The sequence below is a fragment of the Lagopus muta genome, chromosome 1 (assembly GCF_023343835.1).
Source record: "Lagopus muta isolate bLagMut1 chromosome 1, bLagMut1 primary, whole genome shotgun sequence".
Classification (NCBI taxonomy): Eukaryota; Metazoa; Chordata; class Aves; order Galliformes; family Phasianidae; genus Lagopus; species Lagopus muta.
Genome location: NC_064433.1, coordinates 46,578,087 through 46,595,302, shown reverse-complemented (window position 1 = coordinate 46,595,302; position 17,216 = coordinate 46,578,087). Strand labels below are relative to the sequence as shown.

The following is a 17,216-nucleotide window of genomic DNA, read 5'->3' as shown; positions in this document are numbered from 1 at the left end:
TCAAACTCACTGTCTATATTGATACCGCAAAAAAAAAAAACAATCCGAAGTTCCAATCAGCAAAAATTAGATTTGATCATAAAGGTGTATTTTAAAAGAGTAGAAAGCTTTTTCTTGGCATTTAATTTTGGTAAACAAAGATGTAGTATAATTAATGACTGAATAGGAGAGACTCTGCCCGCTCACAGCATGTTTAAACTTATGTTCATAGCCTACTTAACCCTCTGCCTCTTCATCCACAACTCAAGAATTAATTAATCAATGCACTTACTTACCAGCTTTTTTGACACCTCCTGAGGTATTTGTTGTTTGCTGTACGAATCCATGATGTAATCAAGAAGGTTCTGCTGTTCTGGGGTAAATTCTACTTTCTCCTATACTGGCAAAAACAAAGAGCCCATCATGAAATGCAGTTATGTAGAAATGACCCAGCATTACTTGTTTTAGGCAAAAGATATGCATCTATTTGTCACACCTGGACATCAAGCAGACTAGGTTTGCTTGTCACCAAGAGTCTCTGGATTTCTACAGCAGTCAGAAAAGGAGAGGTGTTTCAGATTTCTAAACAGCATGAGTCTGTGTGGTTTAATATTAGAAATGGGTAAATGATTAGCAAATAGCCAGGTGTACTCAAACTTCAACACCACGCCTCATTGTATGTGAAGTATACCAGACACGTATAACAAGATATATTTTATGGCTTTTGTGGAGGCTTTACTGAGTTTTGACTAAAGATACCAGAACTATTATACTCAAGGCATTTTCTTGACTTGAGTGAGAGATGGATTTTTAGTTGATGCAGACAACTCCACAGACTTTATGAGTACTCATTCACTGTACTAACCACAGTTAGCTAAAAACACCACCACTATTGCAGGAATTTTATTACCCTATACATTTTAGTTGTAGATGTCACTTGTTTCATGTCGTGGCCTTCATTATCTTCATTGACAGTCTGATCTGGGAGCTGTTTCACATTTTTCCGTAGCCTTTTTGACTTGCATTGTATTTCTGTTAATAGACCTGGAACACATAATACAATAGATTTTGGATATATATTATATGCTTTAGACACTGACTACGTGCATAAACATGCCCTTGAATGCCCTTTATGCTAACAAACACACTTACCTGTACAGACCATTTCCTGAACATGCGTGATGTGAATCTAATGAGACACACAACTATATACGAATGAGTGGTCCAGCCTAATAGGAGCCCATCCACAGAGGAAAACCAGTTGGTGCCCAGCATCTGCACAGTGTGCGTATCAGGGGGATTGTTTTGGATCACCTCTTAAATGCTTTTACAGACAGAGTGTGATGGGACTGTGCTGGAGTATGTCTTTAGTTCAGCTTCATCCAAAAGAATGCCCTTCATTGTGCTCCAGGATGCAAACCAATGCACAGTAGATGAGGGCGATTAGAAGACCGTCCAATTTGATCCAAAACAGTAATCAAGGTGCAGCTGTTCTTGCACAAAGGGCAGTGGATTTTTTCAATAACCTTTAAGCCCTGTTATGGCTGTAGCGCAGCTTCTTTGTAAAGTTCTTTTAGAAGAGGACTCACAGGCTTCAGCCATTAGTGTCAGTATACAGATAGACCAACAGCTGAAAATTTAGGCCAGAAGTAACTGAGGCTGGCAAATACAACTGAAAAATGTATTAATTGAAAATTTTACCCAGTTGCTCTTGATAGTTTGCATTTCTTTGTCTTAGAAAACTGGATAAAACTGTACTTTTACTCTAGGGTTTCATTTGCCGCAGTGAAAGGATATTTGCATTGGTGTATTTTGTTTTAGACTACATTTCAGTCCTTTGAACTGGGGAGCATCCCTATATGGATGTCATAAAAACTAAAAGCTTGCTTATAACAAAAGAAAGGGACAATGTGTACCCTAAGCAACCAGTGGAAGACAGCCAAAAAGCACAAATGAAAAAGTAAACTGTTAAGTATTCATCTAAAAATAAACATATCACCACAGGACTTTTATTCAAGCGTTCTTCCCGTTCTTCACCTTTGAAAACACAGAGTAGGGAAAGGTGCTCATTCAGTGAGTGCATGATGGTAGAGAAAGATACCATGAAAACAGTGAATTTCATTGTGAATGTTTTTAATTTCCTGTTTAAGCACTACATAAAATAACCTACCTGAACTGCTGAGAGAAGAGGAAATTTACATGATTAAAATAAGACCTGCAAATAATACCTTGAAAGGGGGGAATAGGAATGATGGAGATAATAATTGGTATTGAGCCATGTAATTTGTGCTGCTGCACAGCATCATAGATTTCTTTTTCTAAATGATAATATTTGATACATCCTTTGGCAGTGCTAATGGGCTTGCACCATTTTCCACCAGCTCGGGATCTAGCCTGCTGCCTTCCTAAGGAAAATGTGGCTTATTTTTGCCTTAAGCAGCTAAGACTAGATTTTCCTAAGCTTCCTGCTACTGACATCTTATTCTAACTCCAACTAAGTTAACTGGAAAAGTCAAGCGAGAGACAGGACTTTACCTTTTTATCCCAGAGCTAGCTGGCTTTCAATGGTTATTAAACAGTTATTAAATTCTAGAAAGAGTAGCATAATTTGAGTCTTCCCTAGGTAGACATTTCATACAAGAAACGTGCAGTTTGTAAAAAAAACACAGAAAGCAACTGAAACTGATGGTGAGCAGTTTTGATCTTTCATGTATAAAGGGCAGGAGCAGGATTATTGAGTAGCCATACCATAAATGTTTATAAGACTTTACCTCTTTATTCATTGGAAAAAAAGAAATTCACAGTGCTTGTAATTACAATCCTACAAAATGAGTAAGAGAAACAGTGAAACAAAGTTCAAGGTTGTCTTTTATTTCCTAGTCACTTTTTTCAAATAAATGCTTTGTACTCCTAGAAGCTTCATGTTTTACTGTTCTGGATTGCCTTGAACTAAAAGCAATTATACAGCACACTCCTACTTAGAAGCCATTAAATAGTACCTTGCAAAACATCCTCATTGCAGTGCATGAAAGCACGCTTATGTTTAAGTCATGAGCGACAGAAGATACCCAGTGTTTCCATTGCAGAGAAAGAGTCAAATGGCAGTGCCACTCACTAGCTTTATTTCACATGTGCCAATTTCTGACAATGATCAGCCAGCTTAAAACTTTCATGCGTGCCCAGTTGGTGTTATTTACGGTGACCTATTTTTTTTAGAGATCGCTTGTTTTTCTACTGAGTCACTTGGGCTATTTTAAATCCTGCAAACGTTGAACAATGGACCTGGGATCAGCACCAGAAGGGAGTCGTTTCCCTTTGACGTGGAGGGACCCACTGAGTGCTGTCATCACAGTGGTGGTGTCTGCTCATATATTTACATATTGCACAAGAATATGTCATATCGTAGAATCTCTGTAGCCTGTTCAATTTGCAGAATGGAAGATTAATTACTCTATGCTGGCAATGCATTCCAAACACTGATGGAGCTTATTGTTTCTCACAAAACCAACAGTTAATGTAGCATCTTCTGATCAGATTGAGGGATGGAAGTATATTAAAAATTCCAAGTAGATTAATTTCCTGTATGAACCCAAATTGGTTTCACACATATGTGTATGCTAAAATGATTGGAGCCGTCAAGAAAAATAAATTGTTGCCCTGTTCATAGAAGGCAGAAGAGCAGATATTTACAGACTATTTTCAGGAGCTGGCTTGGAAATATATTTTATTGAAAATGCTTAAAGTTGCACTTCAGCATCTCTGTTCTAAGTTGGCCAATGTAAAGCTTAATGAAATTTATAAGCTGTCAGCCTGAATAGAGTATTCTCTTTAAATGAAACATTGTTAAAGTCCATCTGCTTGATCTCTGGATCCAGTCCTACCTATGTGTCTATATGAGGGCAAGAAAATCCACAGTGCCACTCAAAAAGTAAATGAGACTATAAAAAAGGGCCAGCCCTCAGCTGTCTTAACTTGATTGCTGGGGTGGGGTCTGGGAATGTACACTTAGCAAGCCCACAGGTACTGCCTGCTCATGGCAGTCTTCCTCTTTTCTGAAAAACAGTGCTGTTTGAATGCCAGCATTTGGACTTGGTTAGCAAGAACTGGACAGAGAGAGGACAAGAAAGAACAAGAGGAAGCACCAGGGCTTATCCTGCTCTGCCTCCCATAGCACTGCATACTGCTCACTGACAGAGACTTGTTTCACCTGACCACCTTTTCTCCCACTCACCTACTGAAGGACAGCCTTTCCTTCATCATTTGCTCAGCTCTTATACCTCTGTGTCCCTAACCACCAAATCCTGTTTCTTACAAACATGCTTGCCTTTTCAATGGGATTTGATGCACAGTGTAACAGCATCATCGTTATTGCACTTTCCACCCTCCAGACTGTATCTTTTATAAGTTTGTTATTAAGACCAGCTCAATTAAACAAATGCAGTATTTGGTGCATTCTCTGCTCACTCTAACTGTATGATGCAAATACCTGTATACATACATTCAGCCAACATGCCCATTTGCTTGCATTTCCTTAGACGGCACTCTTGGCACTTCCTCCTCATGTACATGTCCATCTCACAGTTGCCTCCATTTTTACACTTGTACACTGCATTTTTTGTGATGCTTCTTCTGAAGAACCCTGCACAACACAACAGTGACATAAATTAAAAAAAAACTCTCAAAGCAGCAAATAACAAAGATGAAGAGCATCTCCATAAGGGTTTTCTGAATTACACTGGTTCTGCTACACTGCAGGTTTCTTTTGGTGCCTGGGTGATTAAGTTCTTGCTGTTTGCATTGAGAATAGTATCAAGATAGTGTAATTTAATAAATAAGCATGTTAGATCATGTATCCACACTAGAAATTAGCCCCAAGTAAGGCCCTGCAACTGCTGACCTTGAGAAAATTCAGACCCAAATCTGAAACCTGCCAGGCTGAGCACCTGCTATAGGAGTGATAGCATACATACCGGTGAAAAAAATACCAGCCTGTTAAGTCTCTTGAGGTACAAAAAGCACAGGAAGAGAGATGAATAACTGGTTATACTTCCCTGCAGCTCTTGGGAGCTGCAGAAGTTCCACATACTGGTTTACATGCCCATTCCAGGTCTAGTAGAGAAGCTGTACCATATCCACCCATTGTACGTGAGGCCTCCTCAGCTGTTAACAGGATACCTTGATCCCTTTCCCTAAACACTGTCCCCTGGTGAACTAAGCACTTACCTGATTTCAACTACACAAGCACTTCAATTGATATCATCGCTGGATTCACACAAAAGTTGCACAGCAGTTACTGCAAACCAGAACTCATCCCAGAAGTCTACAGGGACTTGACTCAATATGTAGTCTACTATGAGTCTACTCATCTACTACTTGATTTTGCCTAGCACAGCTCTGTGAGAGGAACGGTGAAGAAAAGGTGCAGTGCTCAAGATATGATTTTTTTTTACAGTAAGAGTCATCACAAAAACATCGGAGTCTTTGCAGCCAATCACGACTTAAATGTTTCCTGAATTTTTAGTGTGACTCACTGTGCCATCACAATCTTTTGAAGTTATCCTTCATATGGCAGACTATCTAGCATCAGCTGCAGAGGGAATTAACTACCTTTGTCATAGCAGGGAAGGCTGATTCTCCTCCTCACCTGAGGGCAGGCTTTTGAGGTAGACTTCTCAGAGCTTATCCTGATACGTCAGTGATTTATACTGCAATTGAAACTAGAACTCTACGTAAATTTGCAGCAAGCAGAACTATTCACAAACTTTTGCGTTCTTCTTGCTCCTGGCCAGCACAATAAAGATGCCATTGTTTTCTGGCCTGGCACTTGCATGCAATACCAGATGCACCAAATAAGATCCAGTTTCCCACACTTAAATTGCAGGGCAAATTTAGATGTGATTCTGAATTTTTGCACATCGAAGGATTTGTCTGTGTGTTTCCACAGACAACGTGAATGTGAATCCACAGAATGTGTGGAGCTAGGATAATATGCTGCTGAATCTGAGCAAGATAACATGATATGCCATGGTGATTTTGCCATTGTCAGATGACAATTTCCCAATTTTGGCCCAAGTTTCTACAGCTGTGTCATCTCTTTGAAGCACGAGTACATAGCTTTGAGTAAAACTATTCTGCTCACTAAAAAATTTAGTGTTTCTTTAAATCTGCTTTATTTCCTGCTTGAAATAGCTTTCATTCTTGGCTTCTTTTCAGACAAATATATTTGACTGGCATCAGTCTCTTTTGAAATGCAGATTGCTTGGAACCTTCTGCAGCCCTAGGCATTATTTTTATTCATCATTTGCACTGTTTAATACATTGCTGTTTAATGCTCAGGGAAGGAAGAGAAAGGCCTGGATTTAAGCTGTTGGTTCTCAGTGTCAGTTAAAGGCAACTATTTGTTAAATTTAAATCCTGTAATTTGTGATAAGTATTAATTAGTAGTAAATATTAAAAAGCACTGTTCAAATATTTATGACACTTTAAGTCCAATTTTTCCCTCACACTCTCTGCTAGTTTGCTTTCTCTTGAGGGAGCACAGGAAAAGAGCCTTAGTAAATAAGCACTTAAAAAACATGAAAGAATATGAAAGGATCCAAAAATAGGGATGCAAAAAGGTAGAAGCTAATAGGACTCAGATACTTACTCTTAAAAGAAAGTTTTTGGAAAAGCAAAATTATATGGAATAAGAAATTAAATTGTTTTGTTTTTTACAAAAAGTAGTTTTAATCCTATTCTCATTGCAGTTCTATCATGAAGTGAATCATTTTCTTCTCGAACAGACTTCACAATTGATTTTGAAATAAAAATTTTGGTAATTTTTTAATACATTGTCTTTACTAATAAGTCCAAATAAACTTATATTGCTTGTAGTACTTTATGCACAATCTCCTATAACAGATGGCTTTTTACAAAAATGCGGAGAAATGGCATCTGTCAGAATAATGAAGGGGCAGTCCCCAAAAGATGAAGGCTTTTCTGGCACAGTCTAACTTTGATTTGATGTTACCAAACTGCAAAAATCTCACATTAGCTGGAAATGTTGATTTTGCTTTGTTCTCTCAGCCAGTAATGAATATAATTAATTAAGACTACAGTTGCTCTACTGTTATCAATCCTAATTTTTCCTAAGGAAATTATAAACACTGAAGGAAGATAGCTGTTAAAAACATGGATGAAAGCTTTGTAAGTGTATCTCAGTTTGCCATCCTGGTGTCTAATTGTTCCGAGCATCTCAACCTAACAGATTTTGAAGTTCACAGTTGGTAACAAAGCACAACTTCACTCTGTCAGACTACCAGGACATGCTGTGGCATTCCCTCCTCCCATGCCCACGTGGTGGGTGTGAATCTGAGGAGATGATTAAAGTAGCACTTCATTTCACAGGAAGTATGCTGGCTCTAAGAATCATTAAGCATCATCAGAAATGCTTTGAAGAGTGCCAAAACTGGTGTCGTTCTACGTAAGGGGAATTCACAACCAGCTTTTCTCTCTGCAAACATGCTCAGTGTCTTCATTGAACAAACACAATACTGCATCACAGTTGTTCTGCAGCATCTCAAAATGGCTTTCAAAGACCACTCTGCAGGTTAAGCTGTTCCTAGTGTTTATTATCTTACGAAATGGCTTAGTGTATATTTTCAAAGATGTGTAATTAAAAATTATTGGCTGTTTTAAAAAATGCCTTTAGGAGCTTTGATATCTGCCTGCAAAGATTATCAGGGAATTGGCCTCTAGAGGAGCAGGCTTTAAAGCACGGTACAGTGGTCCTTATAATGAAGTGTTGCTCATGGAGTGTCTTATCCTTTAAGGACCATAATTGTGATGCTAGTATTATTGTAAAAAGGTGGTATCTTCAAAACTGACATGCTACAGGTGAGAAAAACCCCAAGAAATCCTCTTTTTTAATTTTAATTTCTATTTTTATACTAGAGGCAACTATCCTATGAGGGCAAATGTTTTATCTGCTTTTATATAATATGTAAAATATTAAATAATTAATAAATATTTCTTAAAGGATGTTCGCGTATTGAAAAAAATAAGACAGAAATGTATAATACAATTCATATCTTCAGATTGCTATTCTCATGAGGGATGATAAATAAGATCTTAATATTGTTCTACTCAAGGAAGAAGAATGAGGAGTGTTGCTGAATGCACTATCCAATAAAGTAATAATGGTAAAAAAATTCACATATTCATCACAGAGAACTGACTCCCATATAAATATTTGCTAAGTGTCCAACTTTGAATCAGAATCTCCACAGCATCATTGGAGCAGGGGCACTGCAGGGTATGCACCAGGCCTGCAGAAAGAGATCTGTGTATTATTCAGGACACTCAGTGAGCATGAATTAGCAGTCTTGTCACTGAAAAGAAGAGTTAATGCCATGCTCAGATATGAGATGTGTGAAGTAATCCTACTACACTGATAAGAGTGCAACTGTCTTACCGAGCCCAGTTTTGGTCAATGTGTCTTGAGGTAATAGATAGCAACGTGAAGAATTCCACAGGGACAGAAGGATGATCAGAGGTCTAGAAAAGACTATGTCCTCTTCACATTGTAAAAGAGAATTACTGTCCTCAGCACATCTTTTTCCTGAATCAGCTGTTATTTTAATGGCCTCTCAAGTTTATTGTAGAAATTGAATGCATGGTCTTTAAATAATTCAGCTTTTACTATGTTTGAACAAGGATACTATTCCTCATAATTGATGTTGCAATCATGAAATAGAGAGAAAACATAAAATAAATTATCCCAATAAAGTAGTATAATTATAATTATGCAGAATGATTCAAACTGAATCAGTAGAGAGTTGAACACATATTGCCTGTGTATTTACCTGATATCTTTAACTAACTCCCGTATGTATTTTTTAAGCACTCCAGAATTTTTAATTATAAATCTTTGAAAAATAGACATTTCATAACTGAAATAATAAACAATAGGAACAGCTAGCTAACAAAATAAACGTATCATGATTTCAAATCTTCACATTAAACCTGAGTATAAATTGTGTTCATAAAGACAGCATTAGTATAAGCTACTTATTTTATTTTATTTTTACTTTGAGAATACTCAGGAAGCAGAAAGAAACCAATCTCTTACTTATTGGAATTATTCAGATTATTCAGATAAACTGTATGACCTTTAATTGCATTTACAGTGTTTACAGTGTTAGACCACTGAGGTCTGTTTTGTCCTCAGAAATAAATCTGTAAGAGGTAGAGCAAAACCTAAAAGTACTTCAAAGTCCACCCTCAGTGACAGTGAGGTCCACGTTAAGATTAGTATCTATATTCATACTGTAGCCTTTATCCATGGAACAGAAACCTTAATTAAACATTTGTTCACAAAATAGGATGAAAAACTGAGGGATTTTTCATCCTACTTTGCACCTTGGCCTCATCACAGAGTAACCATCTTAAGGTACAATAGTTGTTCCACCAATATATCCTTTTTGTTTCCTCTGCTGAAATATCTGGCAATAATGTCTTCAACAATGGCAATAATCTTCTATATCCCCTTTATCCTGCAGATTCGTGAATACTGTTCCCCTAGGAAGTAAGATATTTAGGCTGCAAATGCAACTGGAAAAAGCTTTCTTTCTAGGGATAGAGGCTGTTTCTAGAAACACACCTGGAATTAGAAAAGTTCATTCATTTCACAAGCCTAAAGACACACTGCTTATACATTAGGAGCTAAAGGAAGAGGGTTCTTTGGGAACAGTTTGGAGATGGGGGCTGATAGCTTTCACTTCCTTTCAATGTGCATTACATATGGACTGAAGTCACAGCTGATTTCTAGGGCAGCCTAGCACAGAGATAGATCCTAAGGGGTGTCCATGAATTTGGCTCTTTCCATAGGAGCAGGCTAGGTTCAATAGCCACTGAGACAGCAAAGCCAGACTGCCAGGCACTGCATGGAAGCTGATCTTCAGCTTAATGAAACCTGATGATGTCTCAAGAGTTACAGGTTGGCCAACTGTGCTCTATATTCATGGGAAAATGGATTCATAGGTGGAAGATGTTGACAATTTGTCTTGGGGAAAATCCAAAGTAATATATATATCAAAACCAAGTGCAATTTTCTACAATACTTAATGACTTGGACAAAAAATATAAAGAAAAAAAATGAGAAGCTAATACTGCTATGCTTAACAGTCAAGTAGTATTCTGTAACTGATTTCATCTTACCTTTGCATCCTTCACAAGTGAGAGCATTGTAGTGGTACCCAGAGGCTTTGTCACCACAGACCACACAGAGCTCTTCTCCTTTCACTCTTCCCGTGGAGTGGCCCAGTCTAGGCTTTTTGGCTGCAGGGATATCCATTATCTCTGTCTCTCTTGTGAAAAAGGTCTCTGAGGGTATTCTCCTAAGCTCGTACATCCCAGGGGAATACCATTCCTCGTGCTGTGGAGGGTAAAAGCCCAGGTTGGAGTAATAAGGTGGTGATGAAATCTGAGGCTGAACTTGGGGAAATGGCACACTGTTGTACTGTGCATAAGGAGAAACGTCTGCTTCTTGCACTGGAGAACTCATTGGCTCTGAAAGGATACCTGGAAAATAACAAACAAAGAAGAAATCCAAAACACAGATTATTACACTGTGAAAAGACAATTATCAGAAAATTTTGCACTTCCTCAGACATCCATCTCAAAAATGATATGGCATAATCACAAAGACTGCATGGTCTGTGCGTGCATCTTGAAAGGTGTTTTCAAATCAGCCACTCTCAGATACTCCTTTATTAGTGGTGGAATGTCACACACTGTCATTCACGTAAAAAAAATTGAAAGATACCACATAGCTAGTAATATAAGCGTTCAATTTATGAGAAAGAGTAATCATACTATAAATAAATTAGTAGACTGAATTAAGATTTGCAGTAGAACAAAAGAAATCCAAGTAAACTAAAAAATCCTATGGTATTGATGAAAGCTAGATCAAGACACAAAACATTGTGTTAATTTCTACATAATTCTGCATGAATACACTGTGAAGGGAATGCTACACTGGGGAAAGACAAGAGAGAAACTTAATTATGTGACTGAGTACATGAAATAAACTTTCAGGAAGAGTCTGAAAGGGGGCAGTGAGACTGCAAAGAAGAAGTAGGGAAGATATTCCTGATGTAAGTGGAAAAATGGGACCTTCCCAGCAGCCAGCCTCCAGTGGTCACCGAGTCAGCCCCTGCAGCCCAGTTCCCAATCTCTACAAGCCTATGGGACTTAGAGCATTGGCCCACTTCTCATGGACACACCTCCCTACTCTGCACTACTCACCTTCGAGCCAACAACAAACCTGGTAATGGTGAATGAGATATGAAAAGAATTGCATAATTTCCTGTTAAAGTAGTTTGTAAAGTTGGTATCAGCAAAGTACCTGGAGGCTACCTTACCTAGTTCATTGAATTGCAGATTCACATTCTGCTTGTCTTATTCAAATACAGTTTAGATCTCATTTTTTGCAGTAACACAAGTGAAATTACATCCAACAGTCCTTAGATGATGTAAGTAAAAGGAAGCCCATGTCAACCAGATGAAAAGGCTAATTAAAAAGTTATTTGCAAATTATTCTATACTTTTTGTTGGAAAGTCACATCTTTCTATTTCATGAAAATACTGAGACTGCTCCTCCATTAATTCCAAGAAGATAATTCAATAAAAATAGTGTATGTTACTGGAGAGATGCCTAGTCCCACTCTTACTGAAGTCAACAGCAGAGTTTACAAGGAAATCATAGATAAAAGTTTGTTGGTGACCATTACTTAACTGTGCTTCTAAAGCACTCAAAAAAACTTTTTTCTGACAAAATCAATTCCTGGAAAGTTTCCTTCACTTCTGAGGAATCAGAAACAATGAAGAAATGCTAATAGTGAAGAAGGAACATTCTGTAATGACAACTAGGAAGAAAAATCTGTAGCAGGGGATTGTTCCCTCTCCTTTGTCTGTCTTTGGTTAGTGACAGAAACTAACCTTTGCTTTTCAATTACTTCTTCACTTTCAAGGTCCCATGCTTGCTGTGCAGCTTTCTGCCCCTTCTACTTCACCGTGCTGCAAAAGTGATGCAACTGGCTTGGATTTGGCCAAATGCTGTATTGTCCTCAGCACATCTTTGCCAATAGCAAATGCAGAGGTTCGAGTTCAAGAAAAAACAGACACAAGTCTGGAAAAATAAGACGAGCCTAAAAGAGAGTGATGGTGTTACTTATTGCTAGCAGTATTGTCGCGTTTTCTTCTTCCAGCATATGCCAAGACCCACATACTACAGTAGTACGTAGCAGAAGGTACTCCTCAAGCCCATGTTTATGTCCTTCAAATAAATAGCATGGACCTCTGGATTCTTGAGAGAAAGCATTGACATCTTCTATAGAAGAGCCTGAAGATGAAGTCAGAGCTTTGTGAGTCAAAACTAAACTGTCACTGCAGTGATACCTGTCAGCTGCAGAAGGTATGAAACTTGAAAATAGCAATGATTTAATGCTGAGTTTTGTTGTTCAGTATGAAATTCAAATGCAAGGAAAGGCCTCACGACTACAGGTTTAATGAGTAGGTGGTCTTTCTTTAATTTTATTTCCAGTTTGTTGGAATGCTGCCCTTTGAGATTGTTCAAAATACTTTATGCACAAAAGCAGTGTTAATTTAATGGCAAGACACACAATCATTATACAAATCATTCAGACTGTTTGGAAAGGAATCTGTTCACCATGGAAACCTAAGCTGCTGTTTCCTAGTTAGGAATTACTTTGTTGACTAAGTTTCCTAAAGGAAAGAGGGAGATTCCAAAATGAAAACGAAGAAACTGTTGATTTTTATCTTTGTGCCATCTACCGGAAATTCCACAAAAGCTCTTTTTCAGTCTCTTGAACTGCTTGGAAGGCAACATTCCTTCCACAGAAGAAAATCATCTCTGGACTTATTAGAAACTCAGGGCTGCAAAAGAACTGCAGCAAATGCTGAGACAACATTTAGCATTTATTTAAAGTAGTGTTTGCATTACAGATGTTTACAGAAATCTCCATAATTATTAACTGCATTCTACTACTGAAGGACACAAAACCCATCAATCTATAATGTAAAATGCAAAAGAAATAGAGATGAAGACTTTCAGCTAAATCTTATTCATGGTTAGAACAGTGGAAAGAAAGAGGTTGAACAGGGTAAAGAGAGACTGAGAGAATACAATCTTGTTTTCTGTAAAGCTAGTTTGCAGTTAAAATTCTGGAAGTATGCAGATGGCTCACTGATGGAGACCAAAGTGATTTTTAAGGATATTTAGTTACAGTGTAAGCTTTCCTGCTTCAGCTTAAGGCTTTATTACTATTAAGTTGAACTGATTTGTCTAGTTTGAAGAGCTTTGGTGGGAACTTCTGTTTCATCCTTAGAAATTAGCAGACTTGTGCTGAGATGTCTTTACCCAAAGCTGATCAACAACTTCTGTTGAATATTATTATTCCACAAAATCATCAATAAGGCTTGAATTAAACACTGCAAAACAAGCATTAGCTATTTAACATTTTTCCTAAAAATATTTGTTTAAAAATGTAGAGTTCTTCCAGAAAGACAATTCAAAAATGAAACTCTCATTCTTTAGTTGAAATGTCCTTTTAATCTGAAATATTTTCTTTAAAAATGAGAAGGTTGAAACAGAAATCAACTGCTTTGAAGTTACCAGGATGAAGAATTTCTTTGGCCTGATCCAAAACATGTGGTTGGAGCAGTGTTCCTCAGCCAGCAGTGTGCACAGAGCTTTTCACAAAGGCTGCAGGGATTCTGCTCTCAGAACCATACATGCGCTGCTCTGTCTTGCATGACCCTTTAAAATCACAGCAACTTTGAGAATTATGCTCTGCAAAGTACGTGCAAATCTAAAACAAGTAGTTTTTTATCACAAAAAAAAAAAAACAATAAAACCACATAATCTTATCTTGCTAACCAGAATGCACATATGCTTTTATCAAGACATAAGAAGAAATAAGTCTGCAATGAGCTGGTCTTGTGCCACTGTGAAGCACTGTGAGGCAGCCATTGAAATCACTGGAGTCAAGTAGTAAAAAGCAGTGAAAGTGAAGTCAGAAATGGACTCACTGTAATATAGTCATCTTTTTTATTTGCTTAGTCTTAGCTATTTTGAAACATCTGTTTTTCCTTCTGAAATACTACCTTTTACAATTTTAAAAACTATTTAGATGCACATAACTGTGGATTACTTACAGTTGTTGACCTTTAGGTTATCTTTTGCAAATAAGTGACCTTCAGTGAAAATATTTTACAAAAACCAGGAAAGCTTACAACATGAAACATTTATATGGATGTAGTCAGAATTTTGCAAATATTTTTCCACAACATTGCTCGCAACTGAAACACATGAGAGAGTTTTGAGTTCGTTTCTGAGTATTTTGCATATAAATTAAAATATTTTTAATGTAGGCTTAAGCACTTGATGAATTGAAAAGGAATTTCCCTTGAAGGAACTAAAGAAAGTGTTTTCAATTAGTAGTTTTAAACTGAGGTTCCAGACTCAAGAATAACACAAGTTGATTAAGAATATTACAGAAATTACAGTGATGTCACATTTTAAGGTAAAATGTTATTATTCCATTAATATAAAACTAACAGGGTCAAAAATACAGGAAGGTTTCCAGTAGGAACCTTTGGCAGTCTCGGAGGTATTCACAATGGAAATCAGCACAAACTTCAGGATTAAGTAATTGGAAACCTCAGAACAGCCATTAATGAAATCCTGATGTGATTCCAAACAAACTCTTTTCAGAATATTAAAGATCACTTGAGTTAAACAACCTCATAGCACCCTACGGTTTCAGTGAGGAATACAAGTTCAGATCACACACACACCCAAACAAGAGCATAGCGATATCCTACCTCAGCGTCTTCTGTCAGACCATATCTTGAAGCAAAATACTGTCCTTACGTTACCCAGTCCTTCTTTCTCTCTTTCTCTGCTTTCCTCTTTCCCTTGAAGTTTTTGCTTTGTCTATATCCCGTTGCCTTTTTCACAGTGAGAACTTTCTTTAAGACTCACAAAGGAGTGATACAGGCCAGAGGTTATATCGTTTACTGATTAACTTCATTACAGAGAAACTTGTTAGTAAATGCCTGAAACAATAGCAACGCCAGCATCCACTGGTAATTTACCTGGATAAAGTCTGTTTTCCATGTCAGGGGGTGCCTCCAAAAAGCTTAGACAGTGTAATTTTCTGTAACTATAACAGTTTACTCATGGCAAAATATTCATCAGTAAAGATTTAACAACCTCAGATGATTCTGTGCAATAGATTAACCACTTCAGTAGCCCATTTTAATCGACTGGATAAACAGGTGCTTTTTAAGCCCAGAAATGCTTGTATTCTCCAAAACAAGCCGGAGTGCTTAGCCTTGCTGGACACATCTATATGATGACATAGAAGAGTGCCAGGAAGATGCCCTTGACCCAAGGCCAAGTGCCAATTCTTCTCTATATTGTTTGAGGGTAAAGCTAACTCTCTAAAGAACAGGTAGGATGCAGCTGAATTTGTAGTCCATGTTGCTGACCTTACTCTTCTGGGCCCATGCAGCCTTCCTGTGGCTCTCAGGTATTATCACTTAATAGGTGTCATTTCAGCTCAAATCATCTGTAAAATCATGAGGGTTCTGTTGTCTGCTTGAAGCCAGGAGAGTGTGTTGTATGCTATCATTTGATAGCAGCAAAGGTGTGAAGACGTGTAAAACCCACTGAGATAGAGTGTTAGTGAACAGTGTAGGGCAGAGGCAGCCAAATCTACAGCAGTCTTGTCCAAGCAGCTTTTCTGGGAATGGTTCCTGCTAGATTCCTCTGTAATTTCACAAAACAGTCAGATTTCCAGGCTAAAATGCACAGGAGGAAGCAGTATACATGCATTTTGGTTTTGCCTCGCTCTGTGGTGCAATCTTCACTCTCAGTCCTGTTCAGTTGCATACTTCTCCTCTAATTTCTTGGTTTTTTTTTCCTCAGATCCCACTCGGTTTGCTTTAGCTCTCCTCACAATAATTATTAAACATACATGATTTTCTGTTTTAATTTGTGTTGCTTTGTTTCCTTTTGATCTAGGGGTCTGTTACAGGCCTAATTATCTTCTCTATAAGGATGAAGCCAGATGTTTCATCCCTGGCCAGGTGGTGCTGAGGACAAACAGTTATTTAACATATCTTATGATCTGGAAGGTGTTTAATCAGTTTGGACACTTTATCCTACTACTGTTAAAAAGAAAGAAAAAGGAGAAAAAAGAAAAAAGAAAAAAAAAAGAAAAGGAAAAAAAAGGAGATGGGCATAACCAGAAGAAATACAAATTTATCTAAAATTGAATGAGCCTCTTCAGTTTATCTTAGGTACTGTTCTAGGATAGGATAAAACACTTTCCAATGGCATTTTCATTGTTTTGTCAAATGCAGATTTTCACCTTACACACCTTTTCCAATGGGGGTATGCAAAATTAGGAAAACATTTCTTGCCTTGTAATGTTTTAATATTACATTACAAGAAATTTTAAAAATCAGTGTATGTGACCAATCCATGTGTCAGCTGTAGTGTCACACTTGACATCTTGCATATGAATGACCCCTACGTAAGGTGTGTTGACAGAAAATTTCTATATCTAGGGCTATTGTGTTAAAAGTCTGCTGCATACGATTTGTCACATTCTTTAAGTTCAGGTTGTGAAGTTGGGTCAGTCTTCACACAGCTGGCCCTAATTGACTCAGAGAGGCTTGTGAAATAAGAACAGTTTATCTGAGGATGAGAAGGATCTTAGAAGAACAAGTGCCATGCAGGCTCGGGCACCCCAGGGATTTCTTGTCATTAGGAGTCCCTTTCCCTCACTGTGAAAAGCAGAGCTGCAAGGAAGAAAAAGTTAATCTTACAATGCAGGTGCTATATAGAGTGCACTTTATGTAGCTGGTTTTGGCCACTTTTGCAAGTAGATGCTTTCTCTGAAGAGATCTACAAAGTTTCTAAATCACAGAAGTAGTGAGGTAGGAAAACAGAATAGGAAAATAGAAGCAGGTTTGTCAGATGATGGAAGAGAGAGGTTTTTGCTGTGGTTAAAGATGCTCCCGCTTCCTCTTTCCTGTTTTGAGTCCTCTTACCAGAGGTTCATAATGACAGAAATGAAATATCTCTTAAAGTCAACTCCAAAGACAAGAAGAGACAATTTACCATAGGCATGCTCTGTTAAAATAGCCATGTACAATTTCCAACT

General features: G+C 37.7%; 1 protein-coding gene across 8 annotated transcripts in view; it reads right to left on the bottom strand.

The window, feature by feature from the left end:
- Nucleotides 1-17,216, bottom strand: part of NR1H4 (nuclear receptor subfamily 1 group H member 4) — a 40,391-nt gene that overhangs the window by 13,896 nt on the left and 9,279 nt on the right. For 4 of the 8 annotated variants that reach the window (XM_048967275.1, XM_048967259.1, XM_048967249.1 and 1 more), the window contains 4 exons: nt 10,177-10,539; nt 4,466-4,618; nt 890-1,023; nt 276-374 (listed from right to left, as the gene is read on the bottom strand). In XM_048967275.1, the coding sequence (XP_048823232.1) occupies nt 276-374; nt 890-1,023; nt 4,466-4,618; nt 10,177-10,539 (749 nt within the window). Of the gene's footprint in view, nt 1-275; nt 375-889; nt 1,024-4,465; nt 4,619-10,176; nt 10,540-11,958; nt 12,168-14,865; nt 15,467-17,216 lie in introns of those variants that run through there. The other 4 variants (XM_048967303.1, XM_048967311.1, XM_048967293.1 and 1 more) reach the window with 4 other exon arrangements.